Genomic DNA, 17556 nt, shown 5'->3' on the forward strand with positions numbered 1-17556 from the left:
TTTAATGGAATAAAATATTGTTGTATTACAATTGTATATGTAATTCCTCAATCACTTTAATTCTGTGGAGAAATAAAAAAAAAATGTGGAGGAATAAACAATAAAAACATATATTATAATTAATATGACTTACGAGAGGTCAAAAATTATTCTTCTACATACTAGAGAAAAGCCAAGCAAAATGACACCTTTTATTGGCTAACTAAAAAGATTACAATATTTACTGTATTGTATACACTATATAGTACAATATAGTATACGATCAAAGTAAAACACACGCACACACGTAAGACTCAAATCATGATGCCACTGACTTTCAGTCCAACCATCTGTGCTATTCTGCAACCACTGTAAACTGCTGACTGTGGGATTTCTCAGGGTTTTTTCTCACAATTTAGTTAACTTTTCAGCAAGGATGACTTTTTCAGGGACTCAGGGCCATGAGATTACTCCATTAGTGAAAATCAGTTTTAATCTTAGATTGTTGGCAAATAGCTAAGAATTTCTCGATCACAGACATGGAGTTTTTGACATATAGATCTGCCTGTTTTCCACTACCCCTTCTGCTCTGTCCCTTTGTAAACTGCACACACACAGTCCTCTGGTACCTACTTACCCAACTGCTTTAAACAGCACCGTCTGCACACACGACACTGTCACAAACGCCAGTGTCACAGTATGCAACTGCTATGGTTTGGGTACATCAAATTTGCTAGTCAGAGTTACTGGATAGAATCTTGTTACTGGTTGATGTTAATATAAATGACTGAAAATCGCTGCCCATGTCACATTTACCGACTTGAGTGCTGACCTTTTGGGGGTGTTGCTTGGCCCTTTTTCTGACATCCAATTGTATGCTGCCTAATGGTTTAACACAGCATTTCTCAACCACTGAGATGCCCCCCACTTTTAGGATGTGGTCTCCCGCCGGGATGTGTCACAAGTTGCTATTGTTAAAATTGGTAGTGGGTTGTGAGTGGGTCACGGCGGATCACCGCTCCTACGATAGCACACACACCTGCACCAGCTCTCACAATGGAGTCTCAGATGCAATTTCTTCCCTTTTTTCACTTTTCCATTTTCTCATGGTACATAAAACACGAGACACCAGACAGATGAATGTCTCTTCTGTTTGTGAGGTCCAAAACACCCATGGCTCCTTATTCCTTGTCACTGCATTCTATGCATTGTACTTCTGGTTGCACATTCATTGGTTGTCAGGTCTCATGCACACAGAGTCCGCCCCTATGACTAAAAACAAAATCAGACATGTCAATGTCAGTCAAGGACCAGCTGGAGTGAATCACTGGTTATGTCACATTTGGTGACAGATTTCATGGGAGCGTGCCACCAGCTGCCTCTAAACTTGCTAAGGTTATGTAAGTGAAGGCTACGACTAGAAATCACTGGAAAAGCCGCCTAATGTGACATGGACTTCACAGAGTTCTTAATAACATGGGAAAGACAGGTCTGTCTAGTGCAGTGGCCGCTCATTTTATACAGAAAATAATATATTTTATTATTAACTCAAAAAATCTTGAATCTTAAAAAGTGAGCACTATTTCAGTGCTTGTTTGTAAAAAGACAAAGCAAACTTACATTGTTATAAATACAAAGATCAAATATTTCATTGTTCACTCCAAAATAACAAAGACTGCTTCAACTCTGGAGAAGCAGTAAAAAATGTCTCTTCTCCATGTTCATCTCCTTTATGACCTCTCTCAGTGCACACTGATGTGTTGACTTTGATTGTCTTTTCCATTTCCCTTGCTGGAGAAAATGTAACCATCTTATTGTCAAAGGGTCTGCCTTTTGTGATCTCTATCACTTCAGACTCTGAAGAGCTACATTCTATAACCTCCGCTATCTCAGAATCAGAAGAGTTAATTTCTATAAGATCTATCCCGCCAGACTCAGAAGAGCTGATTTCAATGGGATCTACCATGTTGTCATTGGATGGACTGTCCTCAATAATCTCAACATCGTCACTCTCAGAGGAAATATATTCTGTTCTGTGTGTTAATTCAGTGGATTCCTGAGGGATAACTTCTACTTCGTTTACCACCTCAGGAGAATCCAGGGGGATAACTTCTACTTCGTTTGCCACCTCAGGAGAATCCAGGGGGATAATTTCTACTTCGTTTACCACCTCAGGAGAATCCAGGGGGATAATTTCTACTTTGTTAACCACCTCAGGAGGACTTTCCTCCTTTGATGATGCTGACTTGGACATTTCTTTGTAAGACATGTTTGAACTGGATAGTCTAGGAATTTTGGAAGTACATGAAGAGTTATTGTTTCCTCTGTTAACCATATCAGGGGTATACAGAGACCACCATTGCCACTTACTAACTACGTCTGATGAGTTTAAGTGGACATCTTCTCTTACAGACACCTCTGATGTGTCACAATTACTGTATTCTTCAGTGATCATGTCTGGAACCTCAGTGGGACTACAGTCAATGACACTGGCTGTATCAGAGACATTACTAGGGCTGCTGTCTTCTATAAGAATCATGTCCGATGGGCTCATGCAGTGTAATTCCCCTATTGTAATCACGTCAGATGAACAGGAGCTATCACTACTTCTAACTTTTGAGTTGTATAAAGAGGTTGATTTATTTTTTATACATATTTCAGAGGTACTGGAAATGCTGTGTTCGTCTCCATTTATCACATCAAACTGTCTGCTCTTACTTCCACATTCCATCTTAGACATATCCAAGGGGTTTGTTTCACTTCCCTTAAGAACATTAGAAGTATCAACTGAGTTAATAATCTTTGGGCAACCCGAGCAGTCGCATTCATCTCTGCTAACCAACTTCTGCTGATCCGCATGCTCACACATACCTTCATTTTCTAAACTACACTGTCCTATAGCAAACTGATTGCAGGTGTACAAATGGTTACTTTTATTTTCAATCACCACATTAAAGTTGCACAAAGGGTGGCATTTCTGTCCACTAATCACCTCAGGGGTATGAATGTGTTTGCAGTCAAAATCACTAACTATGTTAAATGTGCTCAAAATGTTACTTTTGTTTGAAACAGTCATCTTTGGGTTAATTAGCAGGAGGCATTTATCTGCTTCAATCATCCGAGAAATATTCAAGGGGCAAATCTTTCCTCCAGTTGCTACCTCAGAAGTGTCTGTTTTGCTACTTTGGTCTTTCATACCGACTTTAAATGTATTACGATTGGTGTGTTCCTCATCACCAGCATTATTTTTACTCAAGTGAATACAGTCTACTCCATTAACTAAGCTGTGCATGTGAAATAGGCAGCAGTCATCAGCGGGTAAAAAGGTGCTTTCACGGGACCAGCATTTCTCTTTGATAGTTGCCTCAGAAATATTTTGGGCATTGCAGTCATGTGTTCCTGTGCTAAGCCAGCTGGAGATGCTCGTTTCCTTTTCGGTGCTCAGAGAAGTACATTTGTTCTCTGAAATTGCCTCTGAGTTATCCAAAAGGCAAGATTTAGCTCTGCTACCCAATACCAGGTCCAATGAGCCAAACAGCTCAGATGTTTCAAAGGAGGTGCACGGTGCTTCACTGATTTCTAGGTTTTCCAGTAGATGGCATTCTCCTTCACTACCCAAACTGCATTCCTTTTCTCCACTATTATCAGTTACAGTCTCAAAGTGGTTACATTCATTTTCAAGGATGGTGCTGGAATTAAACAAGGCATTACACTCACTTCCTGCTGTTATCTTTGCAGTAGATGAAGGACTACAGTCATTTCCTGCATCCAATGAACTGTCATTGCCTTCATTAGCAATATTTACACTGCCCATAAGGCTGCAGCAATCTCTTTCATTTACTTTAGAGATATTCACAAACCTGCGTTCACCTCCATTGGCCATGTCCAAGACAATTTGCCAGTTACTCTTTTCTCCTTCATGTGTTAATTTGGTGACCAAATGGTTGGATTCCTCACCATTAACTCCCTTGATGTTGTGCAAGGATCTGTGCTCTTCATTCACCATCATGGATATCTGTACGGTGCTGTCTTTCGCATGAACAACGTCAAATGTATCTAAGGAAGAGTGCAGCAAATTGTTGTCAACAACTTTTTGTTTTGCATCTATCAAGACTGTTGTGTCCAAGACATTGTACTCTTTTCTAATGTCTTTTTTGTTAATCATCTTCGGAGAGTCTTGTGGACTGTCTTCTTCTTTTTCTTCTTCTCTAGTCTTCACAGAAGAATAATATAAACTACATTGTTCCTCACTAATTTCTTCAGGGGCATCTAAAATGGAAACGTGTGTATCATGAATTATCTTACTGCAGTTCTCTGGACTGTTAAACATTTCACTTGTATCCAAGGTGCTGCCATTTCTAACTATGGCAGAGTCATCCAAAAAGCTTAATTCATCTGTATTAATTATATCCCTACTGTTGAGTAAATGACTTTCTCCAAATGTTTCCATCTCAGCGGTACTGAAGGATTCATGTTCTTCTTTATAAGCTACTCCAGAACATTCTGAAGGGGAAAATTCCAATTTTCTAACTAAATTATTTGAGTTATGTTGACCTGTTTCTCCATATCTAACCACTTCAGAATCATCCAATGGGGTAGCGGTGTCTGTGAAGCTGCATTCTTCTCTATGTTCTTCAGATGTATTCAAGATTGTGGGGTGATCTCCATTAACTAACTCAGGCACATCAAAAGCAGTTATTTGTTTTCTCCTATCTGCTATGGCAGTATCTTGAGTACCACAGCTTTCTCCTCTAAAAGCCTCCTCAGAATTGTCTGAAGCACTATTTGCAAATGAGGTGATTTTTACACTACTGATTTTCTTGGTAGTGTCTTTCGAATTGCCTTCTCCCGCAGCAACAATGTCACCGGAATCTATAGGATGGACATCCAAGGTTTTTAAAGAGGCCAGTTCTATCCTGTTATTTTGTTTAGGGGTGTCGGGAGGAGTGCAGTTTCCTTTATTAGCCATCTTAACAATTTTGATGTCAGTTACACTTTTGATATCTGATGTCCATGTTTTTCTTTCTTTTTTTGTAGCCACCAAATAAGGATCCAAGGAAGTAAATTCTTTTGTGTTAATTATGCTGGTAGCATCCACATGTTGGTAGTATTCTTCTTCCCCTAATTTGTCCAGATCAAAGCTATCTGAACGATTGTAATCTTCTATACTACCTACCTCTGAGGTGTTCAGGTGGATGGATTCTGCTCTATTAATTATCTCATTGATCTCTGAAGGGCTGTTTTTCCCATTTATAGATAATACAGAGCTATCTGAGACGTTGCGTTTTTCTTCCATTGTATCTTCTGAGGGCCACAGCAAACTTACTTCTCTTAGGTTAACTGATTGTGTGGTGCTCAATGAACTGCATTCTCGTTCTCTAGCTGACTGAGAGCTTTCCTTTCCACTAGCTAGATCAGAGTTGTCAAACATAGATAATACTTTTCTACTAACTGTGAAGTCATTATCTGTAAACCGTTTTTCACTTTGTGTACCCATTTCTGCTGCATCCATAGGGATGTTTCGTTGTTTATTCATTTTTTTTGGAGCACGAAGAGAGTTGCATGTTTGTCTTTCTCCGTCTTTCTTAAAATCATCCAAACGACTGGCAGTCTTCAACTTCCAAAATTCTAACGTTTCCCAGTTCTTTGCACTGCACACTTCAACCTACATGTAAAAGTTCAACATAAGGATGGGTTAATCATACAGATAAAATTTCAAACCGTAACTCTTAATGCTGTACATTCTCAACTTTCTATTTTAATTCATTTTTGTTATATGCATTTCATTTACAAAAACAGTGTGCACTGTAATAATCAGAATTATAGTATAACTAAAAGACCAGCTACATAAACATAAAATGTAATTTTGAAATATAAATGGAGAAAGAGCTGTCTTTATTGGTTGTCTTTTTGGACTGGACTCATTCGGTATTGTGTCTCTTTGGAGAATCATTAGGTATTTCTGGTTTAACTTGTGTCAGACGAGTGGTTGCTCTCAGAGTCCCGATTGAGCCACATTAGCTGTATTGTGAGTGAGCACCAGTTACGGTACTATGGCCATGTGGCGCAATTCCCCGAGGCAGATCTGGCTCACAGGATCCTCATTGTTGAGGACCCATGTGGCTGGACTAGGACAAGGGGACACCCACAAAACACCTGGCTGCGGCAGATAGATGATCATTTCTGGAGGATGGGACTGGACTGTTTGTCTGCCTGGGGGAGTTACCAACCATGATCTTGAGGTGTGGGTGCGGCAATATGCTGTACCAGTGCATGCCCCTCAACCTGACCTAACCTTATCTGACCTGCTCTCATTCTCTCTCTACATATGCATGTAATATGTAATTTTATATACTGTATATACTGTATATATCAAGCTGTACATTCATATACAAAAAAAAAGTCATTTGCATCAGAGGAGCACCTTCTAATTGTATGTATGTCATACCACTCCAAGACGAAAGGAGTTGCTGCAGCTACCCATATCATCTCCCTTTCCCTCCAAATCTCCTTGAGGGCAGCTGACTCCTCCACTTCCTGTTGAAGCACTTTAACACCATCCATAGCTGGAATGACTGAAAGATGGTATCCCTCTCTAACCAAGACACATGCTGAAAAATGGCTGAATCTCATCTATCAAGGCTGCTTTCCCTTTATTTAAGATGCACTACCATTGAACGCTCCTTTCATTTGTACATTTGTTGAAATTAAAAAGGACAGTCCAGCTGCCATCCAAACCTTTTGTATCTCTTGGCTGCATCTTTCACCCACTCGATGACAACAGCCACACACATGCACACACACACAGACACACACCAGATTTCAACTTCTTTCAATGTAGAAGGAATGGGTTAATTAGCATTTGTGCATTGAGGGATACTAATCGATCTTGAGCTCATGTCAAGAGAGAGAATCTCAGACGAAAACCACCTATCCGTGACAACATCAGATTTGCTAACCAAACTCAGTCCAGGAAGCAGCATGAGCATACTTTTACATTTGTTAGTTTGCCTATGACAACTGAGCCTAGATAGAGAGCCAGAGCCAGGTCTCTCATCTTTTATCAAAAAAAAATGTAATATTTAAAAAATATCATGAATTCAGGTCAGTTTGCCAAACTCAGAACTTTCATTACTTGGCCAGAGATCTCAAAGACGTACAAAGAAGAATTTCCACCTTCAAAAAGTCAAAATCATCAAACCTTTTGAGAATAACTCTATGAACAGCTTGCTGAGCATTGCCAGTCAACAGAGTGGCGAGGATGGCAGCCCAATTTCCTCTGTCCTAGCACATCATCATGGCATTACGCTCAAAGGTAAACAAAAAACACTCGGGGTCATTGGTAGGAGATGTTTTGTGCAGCATTATCTCTAGCATGAATAGGAATAGAGGCCCTCACATCAACATCTTGCTATTGATCCATTTTGTGCAATCCTCACTTCTGGTACCACTTGTTGCATTTTGGGTCTAGAGTTGTCCAAAGAATAGTCAGAAAAGCCCTTTAAAATACACATCTCTCTATTATAAAAGGAAATCTTGGGACGAAACTTTCTCTGAGATAATTCCAACTCCCGCGAGAGATACGTTCAGGTCCCGTGAGACGAGACTTTTGCCAAACAACATCATAAAAAGGTTCAAACATATTGACGCGATACACATGCAAAACAGGTTAGAGATTATGAAAGTACTAAAATTCGAAAGTCTCAAAAAACTGATAGCAAAGATCACATTAGCTCTAACAAACAGAAATCATAACTCAGTGAAATAACTGAACAGCAAAAAGAGATCGAATATATGGACATAGGTGATATGACAGAAGTATGTAGATATTGTTCTGCGTTAAACTTTAAGTCTGAGAATTGTAGATCGTCTAATTTGTGTTCCCAATCTTCCCAATGAAGAGACGTATCTACAAGAATTAAAAGGTTTGTTGTTTGGTGAAAGTGAAATCCACATACGCGAGCAGCAGAGACGCAAAGTGGCTGGCGCATAGCGCCTGTCCAGGAGTTGGCGAGCGAAGCAAGCAGGGGGAAGAGCCCCCTAGTAATTTTTAAACTTAGTATATTATTAGAGTCTGCAAACATGATGAACTTCACTCTTTTGACCCCAGTTGTATCTTCATGGAAATGAATAGAATTCATAGGCACCTCCATCAGTGCTACCGAGCTCCGCGAACAATCCACAGGATAGAAAAGTCAAAACGGCAGTGAACCAAATAAGCACTAAGTCGCAGAGGTTTCCAGGCTTCTGCGAGCATGTGACAAGCAAATATTGCACACCGGCCTGCAGCTACTTGCAGTTGATCCTGCACTCTCAAAGCTACAATTAACTGAAGGTGTGTTTTCTTTGAAATTGAATCAGCGCTAGGAAATGAAACTGCATCCTGATTGCTCGCAATAAATATTTGTATGGGTGTGCATGTTAAATACTTTGTATTATTGTATGCTAATGATTCTTTATAAAATACATCCACTTATTGTGCTCATAAGATTTGCTTCAGAATGCTTTGAAATCACTTGTTATTTTAGCCTATTGCCTCCTGACTCACTGGTACAAGAAAACCCTGACAAATGTTATACCATTTCAATCGTCGTGATATGTACTTACGCAAGAAATCAAACTTTTTGTCCCCCATCCTATCCAATTGGTCACCTTCTAGACCTGAAAAAACATATTTTTTAGGCCATTCCTCGACAACATTTTGTACAGGAAATTACACCCTTATGATAAAGAGTAAACCAACAGATGTTATCCGCAAAAATAATCAGAAGGGTTTGAAGTTTCTGCAAGTCATGTTAATTGACTCCAGGGGTTCACCCCCTATGAATACCAGAGGTCAAAGTTACCCCTTTTCAGAAAGGTTTCAAAAAATAGGGATTGTTAATATATGGGCATGTGAAGTGCTGTTTTATGCTATTTTGAGGTTGCTGATCACAAATACAATATGATATTTTTTATATTTGATTCTTTACCATTGGAGCTAGCCTTCTAAAAGCCACCCCCAGAAGGTTATAAATGACAAAATTTCAACATATGCATATAGGGGTATTGATTTTAGACTATTTCAAGCTCAGTGATTACAGAGATGATGTTGTACTTTTGATCCTTTACTAGAGATCTAAATCTCTATGGACCTCTAACAGAGAATGAAAAATGACAAGTTTCTATTACAATCAAGAACATTTAGACTTCAAACATTTAAACTGAAGCGCACATTTTAAAATATTAAATAGTTGGCACAGCTATTCTTGTTTATTATGTGCTTGTACCTCATGAAATAAATGACATTTCTTATGAACACCCTGTAGTGAGAAGTCAAGCAAAATGACACCTTTTATTGACTAACTAAAAAGATCACAATATGCAAGCTTTCAATGCAAAAAAGGGGTCTGAGTTGCGTTGAAAGCTTGCATATTGTTATCTTTTTAGTTAGTCAATAAAAGGTGTCATTTTGCTTGACTTCTCACTACATTCATAATGGCCAACATGGTACAACACCCTAGTACTTATGAAGTTACGCTAATTCAGACTTTTTGTCGTGTCACTAACCGCCTTATAAGTTATATTAGATTCTTTCATCTCTCACCTGTGACTTGTGTCTTCTGGTTTGTGTTTCAGTTGTCCCTACTAAACAGCTGGTTCGAGTGGGTACATGCATTCATCATTCACTACAGATATGTAGAACTTGTCATGAGGGTAAATTAAAAAGTAAAGGCAATGTAAAAATTCTGCAGTAATCATAATGAACAGAACCTGATGCAGTACAACACAGTTGCAATGGCTTTTGGGTAGTTCAAATACATACAGCGCAGTACTCTGCCATCAGTCTAGTTGAAGCCAAGGACAAATGAACATGGACGCTCCTCTGCAGTATTGAGCAACACACTTTGAGCAGAGAGAGTGAAACCTGTTGAAACTCACTGAAGGATGTTGGCTTGTGAGATCAGTAAGCTGTTTGGAAACCCATCTTGCTCAAATTTTATTGTACCCCCAGTCAACATGAAAATGGTATGTGCAGATCCATAGTTGATATCCAAATGGGTAGAAACAGTGGACAACTGAATTTGTCAACCTCCTCTGATGTCTATGTGACGTTGATGATTGACGAGATTGAGTTTTGTTGCTTACACTTGTCTATCCCACTTTAAACCATTCTATCCATTCATAAACTTTTTGTTGAGTTGTGCTGTTTTCATTTCCCTACTGATGCAACATCCTTCTTTGAATTTAAGGAGGTTTCACTCCCTCTCCCCAAAGAAATCTCACTACAGCATGTTGTTCAACAATTGTGCAATCTCGCAGCAGAGCATCCATTTTGATTTGGTCTTGGATTCAACTAGATGAATGGCACAGCACTATGCTCATTATGAACGTATTGTATTGCATCAGCTTCTATCTGTAGCAGTTACCGTGTTCATTTTCAAATTGTACCCTTGTACATTATTCTCCCTGGCACCAAAAGTTATGATATGCACCTTTGAGGAATCCCCATGTATGTATTTTCTTCCAGTGTTCATCTTTAAGGTGTCCCTAAGTCCTTTATTAAGGTAGTTCTCTTCTCTTCCTTCAGACCACTCCATGGCACCAGAACAGCAGTCTTCTGCTTCATTAATATTTCTTTTGCACAAAACATTCATTTCTACTTCCTCAGACTCTTGAGAGGTCTCTGAGGTCTTCATCTTCCAAAACTCGAAGATCTTCCAGTTGTCTGAGTTATTGACCGGTACCTGCATATAATGGTAGAATGATAAGACTGAATAAAATGCAGACCCTGGTAAATGATTATTTATACAGTATACTGTACAGCAGACAGCACATTTTAGCTTAATAAATCAGCATGTTTACATGTACTACAGATTGGCAGCCCTCAGAGTTGCTTCCTGCTTTGTACTTGACGTTCCTGCTGCTCAAGACACAGTAATGGGGAAGCAGGTTCAAAAATGACAGAATTGAGATTTGAGTTGATTATTTTTTAGGTTGCTGGCAGTGTAATTGTAAGTTACCCACTAGGCAGATTTCTCAAAAATCTGAATAGATGTTTACTGAATTTTGGACTTGATGAAGCAATGAATACACCATTAGACTGATTTAATGAAAACACCATTACAGTGAATTAAATTACACTTGAGTATCAGCCAGCTGTGGGTTTTGCTTATCTAGTGTGTTATCACTGAAAACCTCAGGCAAGCTCTCTAGCTGGATACAAATTTGAATAATTTTTTCAACACTACCCAAGACTGAAATTAAGTCATTAGCTGTATGTAGGCATTGATCACCATGGGTTCAATTGAACAGAATTGGCTCAGGCTGACAGACAATAATCTTCTCTTTACCAACACTCCATGTCTTCCCCATGGGGTTCATGAGACAAGGCCATTCTGTCCTTCATAACCTTTTCAAAGATCCTGTTTAGAATTCCAAAAAGATCCCAGGATAGCCATGAGATACAATCCATCTACAGTGTCCCAGATCTGTCCCATATTGTCTCCCAATGGGCCATGCCTGACAGGTATAGCAAGATGGCACCCTAGCTGTATCCTTAAACTACCTTAACGGGCTCATCTTAATCCAGAGAAGCAAGGGGTCTGCTCCATGTGTTCTCCTGTATTCCTAACAGAGAGAATGAAACCAGCAAAGGAATCTCCTTTTGGACATTTGTCCCCATGGTGCCATCGTTTAGGTCACAACACAAATGTTTTCATCACAGGTTAGAAAGGGGTTATAGACTGAAAGGCACATCAAAAGCTTTGTCCGAGGACTTAGCTTCTGCTTCCCAATCACAGTCTCGAACAACATTCACAAAAATGCCATCACTGCACCAATTCATTGGTCAATTATCCCGATCACCTCTACCCTCACTGGTGAAAAAGAGCCCCTAGGGACTTGAATGCCTCCATTTGAGGAAACTGCTTAACCCTTACATGTAGGTGTGACGGACGGCCGGCTGTTCAACCCGGCCAGGACGTCCAGAAAGGAGTAAGATGGGGGAAAGCAGGTACAGAGGGACACTGCCTCTACCAGAACACCAGATGGAGATGCCCCTGCAGCACAGCGGCACCCCAGATTCCCGCAGGGTACCATGGGAGTTGGAGTTCGGCTTCACAGCCCTGCTGGGTGCCGTGGGTGCCACCTGGAGACGCTACAGGGGGGCTCGAGAATCTGTACTTTCTATATAACCCGGAAGTACTCCTGAGTTACAGGAACGGAACCACAGAAATACTTTTGGGCCGAAGAAATCCACAAATCTCCATCTGACCCGGAAGTGCAGATGAGTCACGTGGCCTGAAGAACAGAAGCACTTCCGGGTCAAAGACTATTTAAAGTACTGGTGGAGACTCACCAAGAGACTTGGGAGGGAGTAGGACAGAGCTTGGTGGGAGGAGTGGAGGAGAGATTTGTGTGCTGGTTATTGTTATTTTGCTTGTGTATGGTGGCGGAGGTACTTATGGGCACTGTTTAAAGAAGAAAAGATCATTAAAGATCTTCTTGGTGGTTTTACCCTGTGTCAGTGTCTGTCTGTTGGGTTGAAAGAGGCAACAGCGACCTCTAGCGTCTTACAGTAGGGTAGAAGCAAGACTTTACAGACTAGCATAACAATTTTGATAAAATGTAAAATCAGTTAAAGCAACATTAACCTTAATGATTTTCATTATCTAGTCATATCGCTAAAGTGGAAGTCAGCAGCTTTGTGCTAAGCTCTTCTTAAACATAAATAAATATACAAAGTAAGTTGCCATAATTGATGAGTGCAGCATAAGTCTTGATGAAGTATTGTGAGTGGGATCTACATCAATGATCAGAGGCAGACTTCATGATTTGAGGGCTCTAAGCAAAAACAGGGATATAGATGCCCTCAACATCTTGTTCTTCCCCATGAAAGCTGGTGCATAAATCATTCTGTCAGACAAAAAGTTTAAAACAACTCTTGTTATAATCAATAGAAGAACAGCGTGGTGGCAAAACATGCAGTAAGTTTTCAAAAGGAAAAAACCCATTTGTTATAATCGATAGGAGGACAGCCTAACAGCAAAACACAGAGTGAAATACAAAGCAAAGACCAACTGTGGATTACAAAGCTACATTAAAACTGTATACGTAAGTGTGTGTGTGTGTGTGTGTGTGTGTGTGTGTGTGTGTGTGTGTGTGTGTGTGTGTGACAGAACAGATTACTAAAACTTGTCTCTCTATTGCATTTACCTCAGCAGGTATCTCCACTAAACTAATTACTATCGCCACTTCCATTAAGATGGCAACCAAAGCACACCACATTGTAATTTTTCTCACTGTACACCATCCATTATCTCCTTATCTTTTCTCCATTTTTCATTTTTATATAATAATTAGAATTAGTAAATTAGTAGCCATTGTGATTTAAAATATAAACATTACTTTTCACCTGAACCGGCCTCCTCCTCACCACTGATCAGCAATCTTTATCATATAGCTGTTTTGTCCAGACAGCAGGGTGACCATTCATTATGGCAGTGTCATCTTGTTGGAGGTGAAGAGGCTCACCTACATATTCATCTGTTTTTCACTGTCACTACAAAAAGAGGTAGCGTTAATTTCAATGCGAGCCTTTTCACATTCCTCTGCAACTGAGATTGAAGGAAGGGTGGCTGGTAGGGCTGCACATGCAGTACCACATCATGTTGTGTTGGAGACTCAGAAGGAGGTCATTTTTGGTACATTTCTCTACGAATTTCTTCATTTCCTCTTTTTTCTTCTACTTGTCTGACCTGAATGGCTAGCTATGTTTCATGTTGTTGTTGCAAGCCTATGTTATTAGCCTTTAGGTTTCAACGCTTGGTTTATGTGGTCGCTTCTTGAGTTCTTGTGAACTCCTTGTGACTGTTCTAACTGGCTGCCTGCACGGGGTCCAGGGGCGATGGAACAGTCCACTTTTCCATCAAGGACTGGGGGAAATGAATTCAAACAAGTGGTAAAACAGGCACTTTCATTTCATTTTTTTAATTATTAAATCCAGGAAACATAAATAATAATCACCAGTTAACGTGTATCTTTCATTTGCAATAAGGTCTTTTGGTAGCTTCTTCTACACTCTTAAAATAAAGTTTTTTTTAATGGCACTTTATGGCTCTTTAACTGGGTTGCTTGTTTCCTTATGGAACCATTACTGGACAAAACACCATTTTGTTATTGAAAGCATTCTTTGCATATAAAGTTAGTTCGTTGTGCTTTAAAAAAGTTCTTAATATGTACCAAAAAAAAGGAAATATTTAATGTATGGTGGGCCACCTCGCATGACACTAACAAATTAAGAAAACCTGGACTTGGCCTGTGTTAATATACGTATGCAGCAAGAGTCCTTTTAAAATCAGGAACCCTTGGTATTTCACAAACCTGTTACCATCTCTTCATGATTACAGTCATATGAAAGAGTTTGGGAACCCCTCTTAATTCTTTGGATTTTTGTTTATCATTGGCTGAGCTTTTAAAGTAGCAACTTCCTTGAAATATATGACATGCCTTATGGAAACAGTAGTATTTCAGCAGTGACATTAAGTTTATTGGATTAACAGAAAATATGCAAAATGCATCATAACAAAATTAGACAGGTGCATACATTTGGGCACCCCAACAGAAATATGACATCAATACTTAGTTGAGCCTCCTTTTATAAATATAACAGTCTCTAGACGCCTCTTATAGCCTTTGGTGAGTGTCTGGATTCTGGATGGAGGTATTTTTGACCATTCTTCATACAAAATCTTTCCAGTACAGTTCAATTTGATAGCTGCCGAGCATGGACAGCCTGCTTCAAATCATTCCATAGATTTTTCAATGATATTCAAGTCAGGGGACTGTGACGGCCATTCCAGAACATTGTACTTCTCCCTCTGCATGGATGCCTTTGTAGATTTCGAACTGTGTTTTGGGTCATTGTCTTGTTGGAATATCCAACCCCTGCGTAACTTCAACTTTGTGACTGATTCTTGAACATTATCCTGAAGAATTTGTTGATATTGGGTTGAATTCATCCAACCCTTGACTTTAGCAAGGGCCCCAGTCCCTGAAATAGCCACACAGCCCCACAGCATGATGGAACCTCCACCAAATTTGACAGTAGGTAACAGGTGTTTTTCTTGGAATGCAATGTTCTTTTTCCACCATGCAAAGCGCTTTTTGTTAAGACCAAAAACTCAATTTGTGTCTCGTCAGTCCAAAGCACTTTGTTCCAAAATGAATCTGGCTTGTCTAAATGAGCATTTGCATACAACAAGCGACTCTGTTTGTGGTGTGAGTGCAGAAAGGGCTTCTTTCTCATCACCCTGCCATACAGATGTTCTCTGAGCAAATTGCGCTGAATTGTAGAACGATGTACAGATACACCATCTGCAGCAAGATGTTCTTGCAGGTCTTTGGAGGTGATCTTTTGGTTGTCTGTAACCATTCTCACAATCCTGCGCATATGCTGCCCCTGTATTTTTCTTGACCTGCCAGACCTGCTGGGTTTAACAGCAACTGTGCCTGTGGCCTTCCATTTCCTGATTCCATTCCTTACAGTTGAAACTGACAGTTTAAACCTTTTTGTAATCTTCTCCTAAACCATGAGACTCAACAATCTTTGTTTTCAGATCTTTTGAGAGTTGCTTTGAGGATCTCATGCTGTCACTCTTCATAGGAGAGTCAAAGGGAAGCACAACTTGTAATTGACCACCTTAAATACCTTTATATCTCAGGATTGGACACACCTGTCTATGAAGTTCAAGGCTTAACGAGCTACTCCAACCAATTTGATGTTGTAAGTAATCAGCATTGAGCAGTGACAGGCATTCAAATCAGCAAAATTACAAGGGGACCCAAATTATTGCACAGCCAGTTTTTTACATTTGATTTAATTTCATACAACTAAATACTGCTTCACTAAAAATCTTTGTTCGGAAAACACAGCAGTACTCAGATGTTCCTAGGAAATGAAAGACATACCACTGTTATCTGTTTTGTTGAAAGTAGAGTCCATTATTATGCAGGCTGAGAGGTTTCCCAAACTTTTCCATATGACTGTATTTACTGTATGGAGCCTGTAATTGATCTAAATAAATATAGGTTCTTTCTTGGACCATCATGTGGAGGGGTTCTGTTTGAAACCAAAAATGGTTCATTTATGACATCGCTCTGAAGACCCACTCTGGCACCATCATTTTTAAGAGTGTAGTGCAGGGCCCTAAGTGACTTCTTACCTCGCTTATAGGTTCAGTCCGCTCCTGCCTAATGTGTTTCTAAGTTTTAGACACATAAGGAATTCCTTGGGTATTTAAAAATCCCTCTAATTTTAAGTTATAATGGTTAGCTTTCTTCAGAATAACCAAATGTATGGTAATGAAAACCCGGCCAAATCTGTGAGCTTACCTGGGTTACCTTACCTTAAACAATCTTAGAATTGTAGAGCCAGTTTAAAGAAGATACGCACCCAGCTCTTTGTTTTTTGTTCTTTCCTCTCCAGAGTGGCTCTTTTTAGAACTTGAGTCTTCTTCTCCAACTCGTTCTTCAGTTCTTTGATCTCGAGTTCCCGCTTCTCCAGTGACATTTCCAAGGACTCCCGCTTCAGTTCAAGGTTCTGAAGCCTCTCCTGGTAGGATTTCCTCTTTTTCTTTACTGTGTATTTTAGATGCTTTTTCAGCCTATGGAAGAAAGGCTTGGGGTTTAAATACTCCTCTGATATGACACTGCTTGTCTCCACAGTACTTGATGAGATTGAGCTACAGCTAGGAAACTCTGGAAGATGTCCCTGAAAAAGTAAGAAAAGGGCTTTAGCTTCCTGGAAGTGTCTTCAAAGCAAACATCTCATGTCAGTTGGTATCATAGTAGCTGGTAAACTTCTGTCTGCTGTCCACATACCAAAAAGTTGTTCACATAAGTCAATCTTCTTATATAATACTCTACCGTGGTTGTCCTTTTGTCTGTCCAGGTTTTTAAATCACCTGTAGCTCGCAAGCTGTTTGAACTATTGACCTGAAATTTGGTATGCATTGTGGCAGATGGCTTGGGAACCTACCCAGCTAGGATGCCGGGAAGGACCGGGAGAGAGACAATACCTCCCCCCAGGCCATGAGAGGGCAGCCCCTCTGGTTCACCTGGGGGCCACAGGAGCAGAGCTTGGAAGCTCAACCCTGTTGGAGCCCGTGGCCATTGCCAGGGGGTGCCTGGAAGATGGCTACATAGCCTTGGATTGCAGCAATTCCCCCACAAGAGGAAGTGCTGCCAGAACAGAAACTAAGTACGTCCGGAGTGCTTCTGGGTGCAAGGGCAGCACTTCTGCCACATCAGGAAGAAAAGAAGAGAAGAAGTGGGACGTTAGGGTGGAGAAAAGAAGAGCTGCTCAGAAAGCAGCAAGCGCATCAACCTCTGAGCAAACGAATGGTAAACGTACAGAGAAAGAGGATGAAAACTAGGAATGACCAAGTCAAGTGTATTCGTGTGCCATTACTGGTGTTAGTATAATACTAGAAATGGCTCTAATGAATTTATAAAGCTGTTTACATTTTTTATTAACTGTGTTTATATATTATACAAAAGCTAAAACATTAATCACTCCCACATACAATGATGTGA

General features: G+C 40.0%; 1 protein-coding gene across 3 annotated transcripts in view; it reads right to left on the reverse strand.

Annotated features, from left to right (window-relative positions):
* Positions 1 to 279: 279 nt before the first annotated feature.
* The window catches only part of LOC127529346 (uncharacterized), a 29869-nt gene continuing 12592 nt past the window's right edge, over positions 280 to 17556 (reverse strand). The window contains exons 2-5 of one of the 3 annotated variants that reach the window (XM_051932504.1): positions 16415 to 16732; positions 10455 to 10706; positions 2192 to 5644; positions 280 to 2149 (exon numbers count right to left, since the gene is read on the reverse strand). In XM_051932504.1, coding sequence (XP_051788464.1) covers positions 1628 to 2149; positions 2192 to 5644; positions 10455 to 10706; positions 16415 to 16732 — 4545 coding nt within the window. In that variant the 3' untranslated portion in view covers positions 280 to 1627. Of the gene's footprint in view, positions 5645 to 10454; positions 10707 to 16414; positions 16733 to 17556 lie in introns of all 3 variants that reach the window. The other 2 variants (XM_051932503.1, XM_051932502.1) reach the window with 2 other exon arrangements.

Source organism: Erpetoichthys calabaricus, chromosome 10 (assembly GCF_900747795.2).
Source record: "Erpetoichthys calabaricus chromosome 10, fErpCal1.3, whole genome shotgun sequence".
In the NCBI taxonomy this organism is placed as follows: Eukaryota; Metazoa; Chordata; class Cladistia; order Polypteriformes; family Polypteridae; genus Erpetoichthys; species Erpetoichthys calabaricus.